We start from the raw sequence: 13781 nt of genomic DNA, 5'->3' as shown, positions 1-13781 counted from the left end.
TGAAGGCAGAGATAAATGTCCCATGGCGGGCAGAGTGTGAGCAAATGCACAGAAGCGGGGAGGCACCAGAGGCCTCCAGGAGACGAGGCCAGGGATAGGAGGCCAGGCTGCAGAGGCCAGGTGGTGGAGGGCCTCCCTCCTGTTGGCTTCAAGTCCTGGCCGCACAGTGAGAACCTTTGCTGTCCCTCCCATGCACTCCTGACAGCAGATGCCATCCTGGCCATACTGTGAGCTGAGCAACAAAGGCCCTGGCCTCCTACTGTGACAGGGCCAAGGGGAGGGGACTCAGCTATCCAGTTCTGGGTTCCCTCAGCAAGCCTATTTGGTTTTCCTACTATGCTACGTCCTCCGATCTAGCCTTTATCAGTAATAAAGGTGACAATCTGGCCTCCATCCATCTTATCCTCTTCTTAATCCCCAGTTGATTCTTTACCCAATGACAAGGGGTGGATCTTAGCAGTTGGGCCCCTCAAATATCTCCAACAATTGTTTCTAAGCATTCACTGAACCCTTACATGCCACCCCCACATTATGTATATTACAACACTATAAAATGGATTATTCTGTGCTCCATTTTGCATTTAAGGAAATGGAAGCTCAGAGAAGTTAAGTGACTTGCCAGAAACCACACAGCTGGTAAAGTGATGAAGCCAGGATCTGAACCAGGCTTCACGACTCAGTGCACTCGAGGCCGTCAGCAGGGTAGAAGGCCAGGACGAGGATCTATGCAATTAGTCTCCTGACTCCCAGCCCAGTGTTCATGACGCCAAATGCTCCCCATCCTGAAATAGGGACTGGGCAAGGCAGAAGCTGGGAAAGACCTGAGGCTCGCAGGAGGAAAGGGGCAGAGGAAGGAAGGTTTTACACACATCCAGCCCCCAGGGCGACTGCTCTGTCAGCATCTTGATGTCCTGGGAGACCAGGATTTAGTCACAGGGAGAAGGGAGCCTCCCTGAAGGTGGAGGATTTAGGAAGACTCGGCAGGAGTAAGGAGGATCCTGAGCTAAGCTGCCCCAGGAATAACGGGAGGTGGGCTTTATCTTACAATTTACAAGGGTCTTTGAGGACTTGAAAACCTGTGCCCATTTTACAGGTAAAACTACCTGAGGTACACGACTGGTCTGAGTCCAGAGAGCTCCACATTCCCGGTGTCACGTGTGCCACTACAGAGCAGATGAGGCCCAGAGAGGTTAAGCAATGGACCCCAGGTAACACAGCATGGCCCCGGAAGGAGACGAAGGAGGAATGGTGCTGAGGGTAGGCTCACCGTGGGGCAGGTCCGCAGGCGCCCGGGTGCCGGGGTGGATCCGCACCTGCTCCCACTGGAAGTCGTCGTATTGGGCCTGGCTGTACTCGCAAGGCACCGCTGGGTCACTCGTCTCCTCGAAGGTGCAGCCGGCTGTGAGGGCAGGGCCTGCTTAGCCCAGGCTGGAGTGGAGGCGCTGGCCAGAAGGGCTCCTGGGGCTACCCTCCAGGTGCCCCCACGGTCCCCTCCCACCCAGGCCCACCCTCCTCCTCTCCACCTCCTCAAGCCCTCCCCGCACTGTCCCTCCAACAAAATGCTCCCTCCCCCACCCTCTCCCCCCACCAAGGCCCTCTTTCCATTGTCTCCTCCCCATGCCAAGACCTCCCACATTGCCCACCCCCTTCAATAGTCCCCAAACCCCTACGGCTCAACCACCCATTAAAGACCCTCTTCAGCAAAAGCTAGTTGTTATTACTCGGTGTGTTTGTGTGTTTGTCACTCAGTCAGGTCACATGGCTACAGTCCACCCAGGTTCCTCTGTCCATGAGATTCTCCAGGCAAGAATACTGCAGTGGCTGCCATTCCCTTCTCCAGGGGGGATCTTCCCTACTCAGGGACTGAACCCAGATCTCCTGCATTGCAGGCAGAGTCTTTACCATCTGAGCCTCCAGGGAAGCAGGTTATCATGTGCTGTGCTTAGTCGCAGTCCTGTCTGATTCTTTGCGACCCCATGGACTGCAGCCCGCCAGGCTCCTCTGTCCAGGTGGATTTTCCAGGCAAGAATGCTGGAGTGGGTTTCCATACCCCTCTCCAGGGGATCTTTCCAATCCAGGGATTGAACCCAGGTCTCCCGCATTGCAGGCGATTCTTTACCATCTGAGCCACCAGGGAAGCCCATTATTATCATTACTATCCATTAAAGTCTCACAACAACTCGTGAGATCAGAACTAGAATTATCCCCATTTTATAGGTAAGGAAACTGAGGCCCAAAAAGGCTGAGTGACTTGTTTAAGGTCAATCGGCAGGTCAGTGGCAGAGGCGGAGTTTGAACCAAGATCTCCTGACTGCTGGTCAGTGTTCTATCACCGGCCCCTGCATCGTTGCAGAGAGGACAGACAGTGGGCCCCAGGACTGGCAGAATCGATTGCCCTAAGCCAGCCTTAATGGCATCTCCTTAAAAATAACAACAACTGATCACGTGACTTACAACAAGCCCAGCACAATGCTAAATGCTCTGAGTGTAGAGTCCCATTTAGGCCTCGGCTTCTGAGTAGGTACCACTACTGTGTTACTTCTACTTGATGAATGAGCTCAAGGGATGCACACCACCCAAAGTCACCCAACTGAGGTCCCTGACTGCAGGAACATGGCAGGCAAAAACACTGTCATGTGAGGTCCAGGCACCCATGACTGTAGGAAGCAAATTCCCAAGATTCTGAGCCACTATGCACAGTTTAAATAAGGAGAAGGGGAGGCAGGAGGAGGGGACCGAAAGGGATGCGAGCCCTTCAGTTGGTAATGAGGTCCATGTATCTTAGCTGGCTGATCAAAGCCCCGAGTTGGACCTAATACACCTGAGAACATCACTGGTTCAGGAAGTAACTGGTGCCTGCACTCTCCCTTCAGCTGGTGCAGCGGTAAAGAATCCACCTGCCAATGCAGGCTGATACAAGAAACTGGGGTTTGATCCCTGGGTCGGGACGATCCCCTGGAGGAGGAAATGGCAGCCCACTCCAGTATTCTTGCCTGAAGAATCCCACGGACAGAGGGGCCAGGTGGGCTACAGCCCATGGGGTTACAAAGAGTTGGACGTGACTGAGCACACATCACCACCACCACCATGGGTAGACTTAGGCATCTGAGACCCAGGAAAACGCCTGGATGAGCGGCCAGGAAGCAGACACAAATCATGCCAGGCCCTGTCCTGGGTACCTGCCAGTCACTAGTGCTTCTCCCCACTTGATAGATGAAGCGACTGAGGTTCCAAGGGGTGAAGAGATTTGTCCACAGTATAAGGCGGTAGATAACCAAGTGGGCTTTGGCATCAGACAGACTTGGGATTGATTGAATCTTGACTCTGCAATGTGCTGGTCCTGTGACCATGACCATTTCTCATCCTCAGTTTCCCCATCCACATGGGTGTTTGTTGAGGATTCAACACCGGGGTCCACTCAGCATGATACCCGGCACATGCAAGCACTCAGAAGACCGGAGCTCTGCACCTGAGCCAGCTGAGTAACAGAAGCAGAATCTGAGTCCACGGAGCTCAGAGGCTGAAGTCCACTTTCCCCACCAGGAAAGGCTTCACTCTGAGAAGGGGCAAATCTGAGCCCCTTCCCAGCCTCAAGGAGAGGAGGGATGAGAAGCAGAGAGTAACAGGGAGTGCGTGCCACATGCAAGGCACAGCAGTGGGCAGCTACACACACGGCTGGTGACCTGACCTTCAGGAGGCTCGGCTGTTCCCTCTGCAGCAGGGACCTCTCCAGGCTGTCAGAGACCACGTGAAGCAGCATCTTGAGCTGACCTGCACAGCCAGGCACACACAGGCTCCCCGCTGTTGAGGGGGGGAGTCTCCCTTTCCTCTTCACAGACCCCATCAGAGTGTAAAATAAAGGGGACATGAGGCTGGTACAGAGCGGATGGGACAAAATAATAGAAGCCTCACTTCAGAGCTGGGGCGGGACCTTGGCTGAGCACTTTGCCCCTTTGTGTGAAGAACTCTGGTCAGCATGTGCCCTGTAGCCTATGGATGGTAGGTTTTAACCCCATCTGTGCTGGGGGGGGGCGGGGGTGGGCTTGGCTCTCCCCGTAGAAAATGATCCACAGCACAGCACACAGAGAGAACATGCCCAGTAGAGATGGCCAGGGAGGGCTTCCTGGAGGAGGAGACAGCTGACTTCATCTACCCTGAGCTGAGTCTGTGCCTGAGGGTTTTAGCCAAGGCCTCCCTGACCCAGATGAACTGCCATAAAGGGGACCCCAGGATCCAGAGTGCTGCTTTTCCCAGGCTCTGGGAAAGTAACAAGGCAGCTGTCCCAGATGTGTCACCCGCGGCCCTAGGGCGAGCCTGAGAATGCCAGCCTCTTTGCTTCCTCCCATCCACTCTAAGCCAGGCCAGGCCACGTGAGCTGTCAGGACTCCCAGACTAAGTGACCTGGTCAGAGGGACCCCCAGACTGTCTGACCGTAGACAGGGTAACCTTCAGACTGCCTGACCCAGGTCAGTGACACCCAAACAGACAGACCTGAGCCAATGGCCCCATCCAGATGACCACCAGACCATCTGACTTCGACCAGACTGACTGACTGACCTCAGACCAGCCGACCACGGCCAGAGTGACCCCTGACTGCTATCAAAGAACTCCAACAGTTGACCCACCAGGCTGACTGATCCCAGCTGACTGTCACCACCCAGAGCATCCCCTTCCAGTGGCAGAAGGATTCCTCTCCCTGTCCCATGTCCATCCCCAGTCCTGAGTTTCTGGGCCAGGCCCACTGCAGCCATCATCCTTAGAGGGTAACAAATTTGGGGCCAGGCTCTCCGAGGAAAGCCCCACCCTGACCTGGTCCCCAGCTCACCCTGGGATGCGAACAGTCTGCCCTCCCAGATCCTGGGGAAAGCCCCCATCACCTCCAGTCTGGATGGCTCAGGAGCTAAGAGTCCCAAAGCCAGGCCCCCAGTTCTGCTAGAGACCCAACTCCTGCCGGGGGCCCCCAGCCCAGAGGGAAGAAAATAGATCAGACTTTGCATCGACAGCAAGAACACTCAGGAAATCCCTCTCGGCTCCATCGACCCAGACTGGGGCCCGGACATGCACACACACATCAACGCCACCACAGGAGGGCTGCCCCCACCACCAGGGCCTGCCGAGCTGCTGTCACGCGAGTATCTGCGCCTCGGTTCTTTGTCTCGTCACAGCAAAAATTTGGAGTGACGGACATTGAAGCCCCCTCGGCGGGTCGCAGCTCTCGGAGGACAGACCGTGTTATAGCTCTTAAATAAATCAGTGTTACAGCTCTATTTATTTAGATAATAGCAGGAAAATCCATCTTCGAGGCGTGAGGGCACGTAGATCCAAAGACGCGAAGAGAAGAGCGCCCCGTCGCGCGGGAGAGAGAGAGAAGAGGGCTTTGGCTCCTCTTTTTATATGCTTCTCTGTCCCTGGGCCTGTTCTATGCAAATTGGGCTTAGGCAGGAGCGCTGTTTGTTTTACCTGAGGTTCTCACTCCGGTCCTCGGACCTTCCTTTGTTCTATTTTCGCGGGCTTTCCCCTTCCAGGCCTTTTAGCCACTGTCATTTTGGACTCCTTTTCCCTATTCTATCTAACACTACTATCCCTCAAAGTAACTCGCAAGGTAGGTACTATGATTACTCCTACTTTACAGATGGACGCCAAGGTACAGGGAGGTGGAGGTGGCTTGCCCCAGGCCACATCTTAAGTCTGAGAAGCTGGGATTTAAACCATCTATCTTCATTCAAGAAGACTGGCCACATGTGCCAATTCAGTTCCATTCACAGGACGTTCATTCACTGAGAATATAAAGCAGGCCCCGGTTGGCACCAGTGAAGGCACGAGGATGGTTAAGACTCGGCTCTGCCTCCAAGGACTTCCTAGTCAGAGTGGAGGTGAGGGAATGAGGCAAACAGAGAAGAGTCAAGGCCACGGTGGCGGGGACGGTCGGGGGAGGGGTGGTCAGGGGAGGAAGGTAGGTGCAGGGGGTGGTTTCCTGGAGGTAGGCACATGAGCAGAGCCTGGAAGGATGGGTGTCACTGTGGCCAGCAGAGATGGAGAGGGGCATTTGAGGCAAAGGGCCCAGCAGCAGCAAAGGAAGGTAGTGGGTAACATGTTCATCTGGGACATAGAGAGGAACCCAGGCTGGCCAAAGCAATGGGAGATGAGACTGGTGGGCAGGAGGCTGAGGCCAGATCTAAGAGAGCCAAGTGCCAGAGTGAGAGGTCCAGCCTCGTTCTGAGTGGGGAAGACACAATTCATATTGGAGCAGAGAAGCTCCTGGATTCAGATGAGACAGTGTGATACATCCTATCATCCTGCGGTCCTCAGCCTTTTTGGGACCAGGGACCAGTTTCGTGGAAGACAATTTTTCTAGACAGGGCGGGAGGGTGGGAGCGGCAATGGTTTTGAGATGATTCAAGCACATTACATTTATTGTGTACTTTATTTCTATTATTATTACATCAGCTCCACCTCAGACCATCAGACACTAGATCCCGGAGGTTGGAGACACCTGCTATAAGCCATGAGGAAGGCAGGGGGCTTCTCCAGAGGGCACTATAGAGTCAGAAGTGGGATAAATCAACAAGGGGTCTGGAGCCAGATGTCAGAAACTGGTGAGGAAGGGACCTCAAGTTCCCATCATGGACACAAACAGCACAGTTCCAAGCACACCAACAGAGATGCACAATGCGCACGCACGCTTATGCACACATACATACACATACACACACACACACGCTCAAATTCTCACACTCTCTTCCCCCAGCCTCATCCATGCCTTGGGGACAGAGTCTCAGCTGGGGCCAGGGAGAAAACCAGGCCCCTCTGTGGGTACAGCATCTCTGCCAGGGCCTCCCTGAGAGGTGGGCTGAATCAACCCAGGACCCCCAACAGCTCCCCCAGCCTCAGCTCAAACTGGCCCAGCTACATTCCTCAGCTAATCTCCCCAATCTGGCAGGCGGTTGCCTGAGCAACCGTCAGCCACAATTTGGGAAGGGAGGATGATGGTTTATCCACATCCGGCTGGGCTCTGGATGGGGTGATGTAAGGGGCAAAGCAACCTCTGCAAGAGGAATCAGAGTGTAGGAGGGGGTCTCCACCCCTCCATATGCACGTATTTCCATGTACAGACTTGTGTGTGTGTGTGTGTGCAGGCACATAAGTGTACATGGCAGTGAGAGTGTGTGATGGCCTGGTACTGACTTGTGAGCACACGACTGGGAGGCAGGAGGCCTGGATCTAATTCCCGCTGAGCCTCTAACTCCCTGTGTGACCTTGGGCAGGTGGCTTGCCCTCTCTGAAGCCCCACTTGCTCACCTATGAAATAAGAATGAACATCTAGGTGAGTTCTAAGGCTGTTCCACCTCTAGAATTCTGATTCCATTTGTGTGAGCATGCATGTGGGCAAGAATAACTTGAGGGCAGAGAGGTGCTACGGGGGACAGGTGTGTGAGGGGGAGCACAGGTCTCAAAGTGTGAGTCTCCCAGCAGTGTGCTGTGAAGTTGTGGGTATGTAGGCATTTGTTTACTTGCAGAGATATAGGGGTACAGTCAGCAGCAAGTGTGTACCTAAGGGGAGGTGAGCGTACGCGGTGGGTAGAGGCAAATGGTGCATGTATGTGCGTGTGTTCCTGTGCGTGTGGGCACCACAAACATGGAAGCACCAGACTTCCTCCCCACCAGACAGGCAATGGTGCTCTGTGCCAACTACGGCTGCCAGCCAGCATCAGTGTTTTCCAAAGACCCTAGGTAAACAGAGTCTGTTTGCAATGAGATTTTTGTTCCCTTTGGTTTGTCAATAGAACATTCAGTTCCCAAGGGATGGCCCCAGGAGAAACAAAACTCCTCCCAATGGATTACAACTGTTGGGGCTGGCCTCATACCCCTGGCATAGCCCCAACCCTGGCCTGGGAAACTCAGATACAACCCCAAGGATGACACTGGCTCATGCCATCATCTGAAGCCACTCCCCCTTTCTGGGTAGCCCAACACAACCCTGGAACCAACACAGACTCACCCTTGGACATTCTTGCCCAACCTAGCCCCATCCCATGCTCTCCACCCCAACAACAGCTCCATCTCAGGCTTGTCTAATCTCCACCTCCTCCCTTCTTGAGGTCTCTTTTGCCTTTGAACACCATCCCCAAGCCCTGTGCATAGTAGAATACCAACAAAGCCTGGACTTACTGACTGCACCATCCCAGCCGGTTCCTTTTTCTCTAATTTATTTTTAATTGGAGGATAACTGCTTTACAAAGTTGTGTTGCTTTCTGCTGTACCACAACATGAATCAGTCATAAGTATACATATTAATACATCCTCTCCCTCTTGAATCTGCCTCCCCCCACCATCCCACCCCTCTAGGTCGTCACAGAGCACCAGGCTGAGCTCCCTGTGTTATAGAGCAACTTCCCACTAGCTATCAATTTTACACATGGTGATTTATATATTTCAGTGCTACTCTCTCAGTTCATCCCACCCTCTCCTTCCTCTACTGAGTCCACAAGTCCACCCTCTACATCTGTGTCTCTATTCCTGCCCTGAGGATAGGTTCGTCAGTACCATTATTCTAGATTCTTTATATATATATTAATATAAGATATTTATTTTTCTCTTTCTGACTTACTTCACTCTGCATAACAGGCTCTAGATTCATCCACCCCAGTTCAACTGACTCAAATTTGTTCCATTTTATGGCTGACTAATATCTCATTGGAAAAGACCCTGGGAATGATTGAACGCAGGAGGAGAAGGGGATGACAGAGGATGAGATGGTTGGATGACATCACTGACTCAATGGACATGAGCTTCAGCAAGCTCCGGGAGTTGGTGATGGACAGGGAAGCCTGGCATGCTGCAGTACATGGGGTCGCAGAGTCAGACATGACTGAGCGACTGAACTGAATATTCCATTTTATATAAATATCAAAACTTCTTCTGATCCTGACCAACCCCACCCAGACTCAAAGACCATGACTCCAGTCCAGAAACCTGGCCCAGCCCACTTTACTGCTCTCCTGGCCCAGATCAACACAGCCAGACCTCAGCTAGGGCTCCCTGGCACCGCTCTCCAGAGCCCTAAATAATTGGTGATCGATTAATCAAGGGCAGGGCTGGCAGTAATATGCCCACTTTCTAATCACACAGCATCCAGCAGAGCTGCAACCAAGAAGATTACCCAGGGCCAGGTCACAGGGTGAGAAAGCTGAGCTTTACCCCCTACGGAGCCAATACAGAACCCAACGGTGCCAGCATCCTTCCATCTCTACTGAGAAGAGAAGGAAGTCAGCTACAGCAGAGGAAACTTCGGCCAGACCTACTCCCCAGCTCCTGGATCAAAAGCACAGCAAACCCCAAAATTAACAGCAGGGCTGTCATATTGTTCATGTAAGGGGAAGAAATGAAATTAAAAGACGCTTGCTCCTTGGAAGAAAAGCTATGACCAACCTAGACAGCATACTAAAAAGCAGAGACATTACTTTGCCAACAAAGTTCTGTCTAGTCAAGGCTATGGTTTTTCTAGTAGTCATGTATGGATGTGAGAGTTGGACTATAAAGAAAGCTGAGCACTGAAGAACTGATGCTTTTGAACTATGATGTTGGAGAAGACTCTTGAGAGTCCCTTAGACTGCAAGGAGATCCAACCAGTCCATCCTAAAGGAAATCAGTTCTGAATATTCATTCGAAGGACTGATGCTGAAGCTGAAACTCCAATACTTTGGCCACCTGATGTGAACTGATTCACTGGAAGAGACCCTGATGCTGAGAAAGATTGAAGGCGGGAGGAGAAGGGGATGACAGAGGATGAGATGGTTGGATAGCATCACCAACTCAATAGACATGAGTTTGAGTAAGCTCCGGGAGCTGGTGATGGACAGGGAAGCCTGGCTGCAGTCGATGGGGTCGCAAAGAGTCAGACACGACTGAGCAACTGAACTGAACTGAAGGGGAAGACATGGGGCAAGGCTGGACTCCAGAGGCAAAGGGCTGAAGGGAGGGCTGTTCTGTGCAGAGGTTCAGTAGGCAAACAGTCCATGGACTCCGGTAGTGCAGACACCCTGTGTCACATAAAACCACAGTGCAGTCCAGTGCTTAAGACGTCACCCTTCCCATGCAGGGGATGTGGGTTTGATCCCTGGTCATAGAACTAAGACCCCACATGCCACGTGGCATGGCCAAAATATTTTAAAATAATTTTTTTAAGTGCAGAGTAGAGAGGCAGAGGGCTGTGCATGAACACGTGCAGTGCAAAGACGTGGATTTCTAATGGTCCCATGGAGAGAGAGGGCTACATGACCCCAGTGTGGGTGTTGGGGTGCAGGGCAGCAGCTCCACGCTGTGCAGAGGCAGAATGCAGTTACACAGGGCACGGGGGCAGAGCCAGGTGCACAGGCCTCACACGGCACCAGACACAGCACGCAGGACTGGCCGGTGCCATGAGGCAGTGGAGAGGTGCCCCATCCATCGTGCCCATGACCCAGAGCTGCTCGGAGGTACAGTGCACCAGTGAGCAACTTAGGGTTACACTGGGCTGGCACTGGGCCCCAAGGGATAGGTGTATAGAGGAACACCAAGGGGGTCCGCCCAAGCTTCACTAGGCTTGGCACATAACAGTCGGTTCATGAATTCTCACCCAAAGGATGTCTAGAGGAGGCAGGCTTAACACAGAGAGATTTGGCAAAGAGAAGGACATTGGGCAGTGCAGAAGGAAGTGCTGGGTGCTCCACACAGTCCCAAGGAGCACAGAAAGTGTAGACTCGAGAGCAGGGCGAGAAAGTGGCACCGAAATGGAATGTCGTGAAGACACCGGGTGGAACAGGGAATTCGGTGCAAACGCTCTGGATCTTGAAACCCAGTAGATTGCCCGAACAGGTGACCAGGTACAGTGCAAGGCAGAGGCCCAGGGCAGTGAAGGCGTGCAGGGCACAGGTGCATCACCAGGTGCTTGCAAAGGTAATGCAGGTAAAAACCCACACCAGTCCAGAGCCCAGCAACGTGGCCTCGAACTGCAGTTTCACTCCCAACTTCAGGCAGCATGCAGTGGGAGCCAGAGGAAACCTGCAGTGAAGCCGCTTGAAGCAAAAACATTGCTCATCTGGGGCTGCCTACAGAACCCCAGGAAGGACAGCAGCTGACACCTCAGTGGCTCCACAGGGAAAGGCCAAAGTAACACAGGGGCGGCGTTAGAGCAGCAGTGAGGCAGGGCGCAGGGCCGGGCCAGGAGAAGGCGCAGCGCAGTGAAGCAAAGCGACAGACGTGCCGTGCCGGCAAGGGATGCTGTCCCGGGACAGCAGGACGGGGGACCACAGACAGGCTGTTCCCGCCCATCCCCGATGCAGTACAGATGCCCACGGCGACCATGCAGCGCCTACAGAGGCCACGTGATGCAGAGGCAGTGTCGTGGTAGCGCGCCATCTGTTGGCACAGTCCAGGGATGTGTGGCCAGGGACCATGCCCGATTCCAGGAGAGGCCACAAGCCTGACACACACCGTCGTCCAACAGTCACGCAGCACAGGAGACACAGAAGAGAGTCGCAGAGACACAAAAGGCAGCGTGACAACAGCACACAGCCCAACGTGACCCTGCAGATGGAGCGAACAGACACGCATGCAAGTCCACACAGTCCATGCAGCGCGGAAACTCACAGAGCGCAGTCACGCAGCGTAGGGCTGAGATGCAGAGCCGTGCATGGATGAAATCCAGTGGCCCAGCCCTGAGGAGATGGGTCCAGGAGCCCCAGAGAGCACACTGCCAGAGCAGTCCAGGGCTGTGATGCAGGGCAGTTCTTAGCGTGAGGTCAAGAGGTGGCACACGCCTCCCATGATGATCGGGACAGCAGGGGAGCCCAGACCCCAGAAAACCCTTGCGTCTACTGCTCTGCCAGGCTGAGTTGGCCACCCTACGGGTTGGGGGCTGAGGCCCCATCCGCCCTGCGGGCTTCCCCCTCTCGTATCTCCCATCCCCAGCATCTTCCACCCCACTGACTCTCCAAGGGCACAGGATAAAGCCACCACCACCCGCGGGGCGGGCAGCCAGAACTGAGCACATGGTCCAGGTATTTCTATCTGAGCAGGGCCCCAGCGCGCTGGCAGGCGAACAATGAGTTCAGATTCTGCTGAAAAGCTTTTGGACAATTAAAGCACATCCCCTGGCCCCCAGCCCAGGGCTGGGCAGTGCGGGGCAGGAGGAGAGAGAGACAGAGAGGGACACCTATTGGATTAGGCCCTGGCACCGGGTGGGTGGGAAGTGTGATGAACAGGGAGGGAAGCGGGCGAGAGGCTTCCCAGACCCAGTGAACCTGGATCCTCCCTCCAGCAGCCCCGCCACCATGCCCCCTCCCAAGCCTGGATTTCATCGGAAGCCAAAAACAAGCTTTTCTGAGCACATAGGATGCTGTATCACAGACACACACACTTAATAACAGTTTAGCACACCCAGGGCTTACCACATGCCAGAACCTGTTCTAAACTATATACGTACGTGTATAAAAGACATCCTCACTGCAGTCCCATGCAGTATGTTCCATTATCGTCTCTCCTCTCACAGATGAGAACACTAAAGGGTCAGAGAGGTCAAGCAACTTGCCCACGGGATACGTGACTAGCAGTGGGAGAGCCAGGATCAGAACCTAGATGGTGTGGTTCCTAAGCCACACTTCACCACTACACTCTAGGTACACACACACACACGCAGAAACACCCACATGCACACATCCCAAGCAATGTATGGCCCACCCTCTCAGTTGAGACCCCCCCCATCCTGTCCAAATAGGTTTCTCATACTTTCCAGTTGTCACCTTTTGTCCCTCAGCTGTCCCACTTCCCCTTCTAGCCATCCCCCATCTATTCCCCCACCCTCAGTTGTCCCCCCAACACCACCTGTCCCCTCATTCCCAGCTGTCCCCATCCCCCCGATATAGCTTTATAGCAGGTTATCTCCCAATCCCCCTCATGGTTCCCCACCCCACAGCTGTCATTCCATCCCTGGCTGTGATCTTGCCCATCAAACATCTCAACACGCCTTCCCAATTTCCCTCTCCCAATCCTCCCTCCCCTCCCCTATGCTCAGCAGTTTCAGTCGTGTCCAACTCTTTGCAACCCTATGAACTGTAGCCTGCCAGGCTCCTCTGTCCATGGGATTCTCCAGGCAAGAATACTGGAGTGGGTTGCCATGCTCCTCTCCAGGGGACCTTCCTGACCCAGGGATAGAACCCACATCTCCTGCGTCTTCTGCATCGCAGGCGGATTCTTCACCACTGACCCAGCCCTTCCTCCCAGCCTAGTGGGGAAGGAGATGGGAAAGGCTACAGCCCACTGACTCACGTGCACTGTGGGAGAAACCTGGTCAACCGTGCCGGAAAGGGTCTGAGAAGGCTTCCCTGGGGAAGGGACATCAGAGCTGAACTCTGAAAGCTGGACAAGAAGGCAGGCTTCCAGGAACTGAGGCAGGTGGGAAGGGCATTCTTGGCAGAAGGCACAGCATGTGCAAAAGTAGAGAGGTGTGAAAGGGCCTGGCGGGTTCTGGGATCAACACTGGCCTGGTGAGCCTGGAGCCAAAGGCAGACAGGGAGGAGCGGGGTCAGGGGAGGAGAGATATAAACACAAAGCCGTCATGGAGAGCAGGGACTGGGTCATACGGGGTCTTCTCTGCCATTTCAGGCTTTGGCCCCTGGGCGCTGGAGAGCCTTCAGCTTAGAGCAAGGGAGTGGCAGCATCCTATGTCTGCCTGAGAGGCCATTCAGATCCCAGGATGGTAGAAGCAGGCAGATGGCAGAACAGAGACCAAGGAGGGGGCCGCT

At 54.0% G+C, this 13781-nt stretch overlaps 1 protein-coding gene across 2 annotated transcripts in view; it reads right to left on the bottom strand.

The window, feature by feature from the left end:
- PTPRU (protein tyrosine phosphatase receptor type U) overlaps nucleotides 1–13781 on the bottom strand; it is an 87321-nt gene that overhangs the window by 67761 nt on the left and 5779 nt on the right. For both annotated transcript variants that reach the window (XM_061148402.1, XM_061148401.1), the window contains exon 2: nucleotides 1268–1399. In XM_061148402.1, the coding sequence (XP_061004385.1) occupies nucleotides 1268–1399 (132 nt within the window). The remainder of the gene's footprint in view (nucleotides 1–1267; nucleotides 1400–13781) is intronic.

This window comes from Dama dama, chromosome 8, assembly GCF_033118175.1.
Source record: "Dama dama isolate Ldn47 chromosome 8, ASM3311817v1, whole genome shotgun sequence".
In the NCBI taxonomy this organism is placed as follows: Eukaryota; Metazoa; Chordata; class Mammalia; order Artiodactyla; family Cervidae; genus Dama; species Dama dama.
This window is presented reverse-complemented; position numbering and strand designations above follow the sequence as displayed.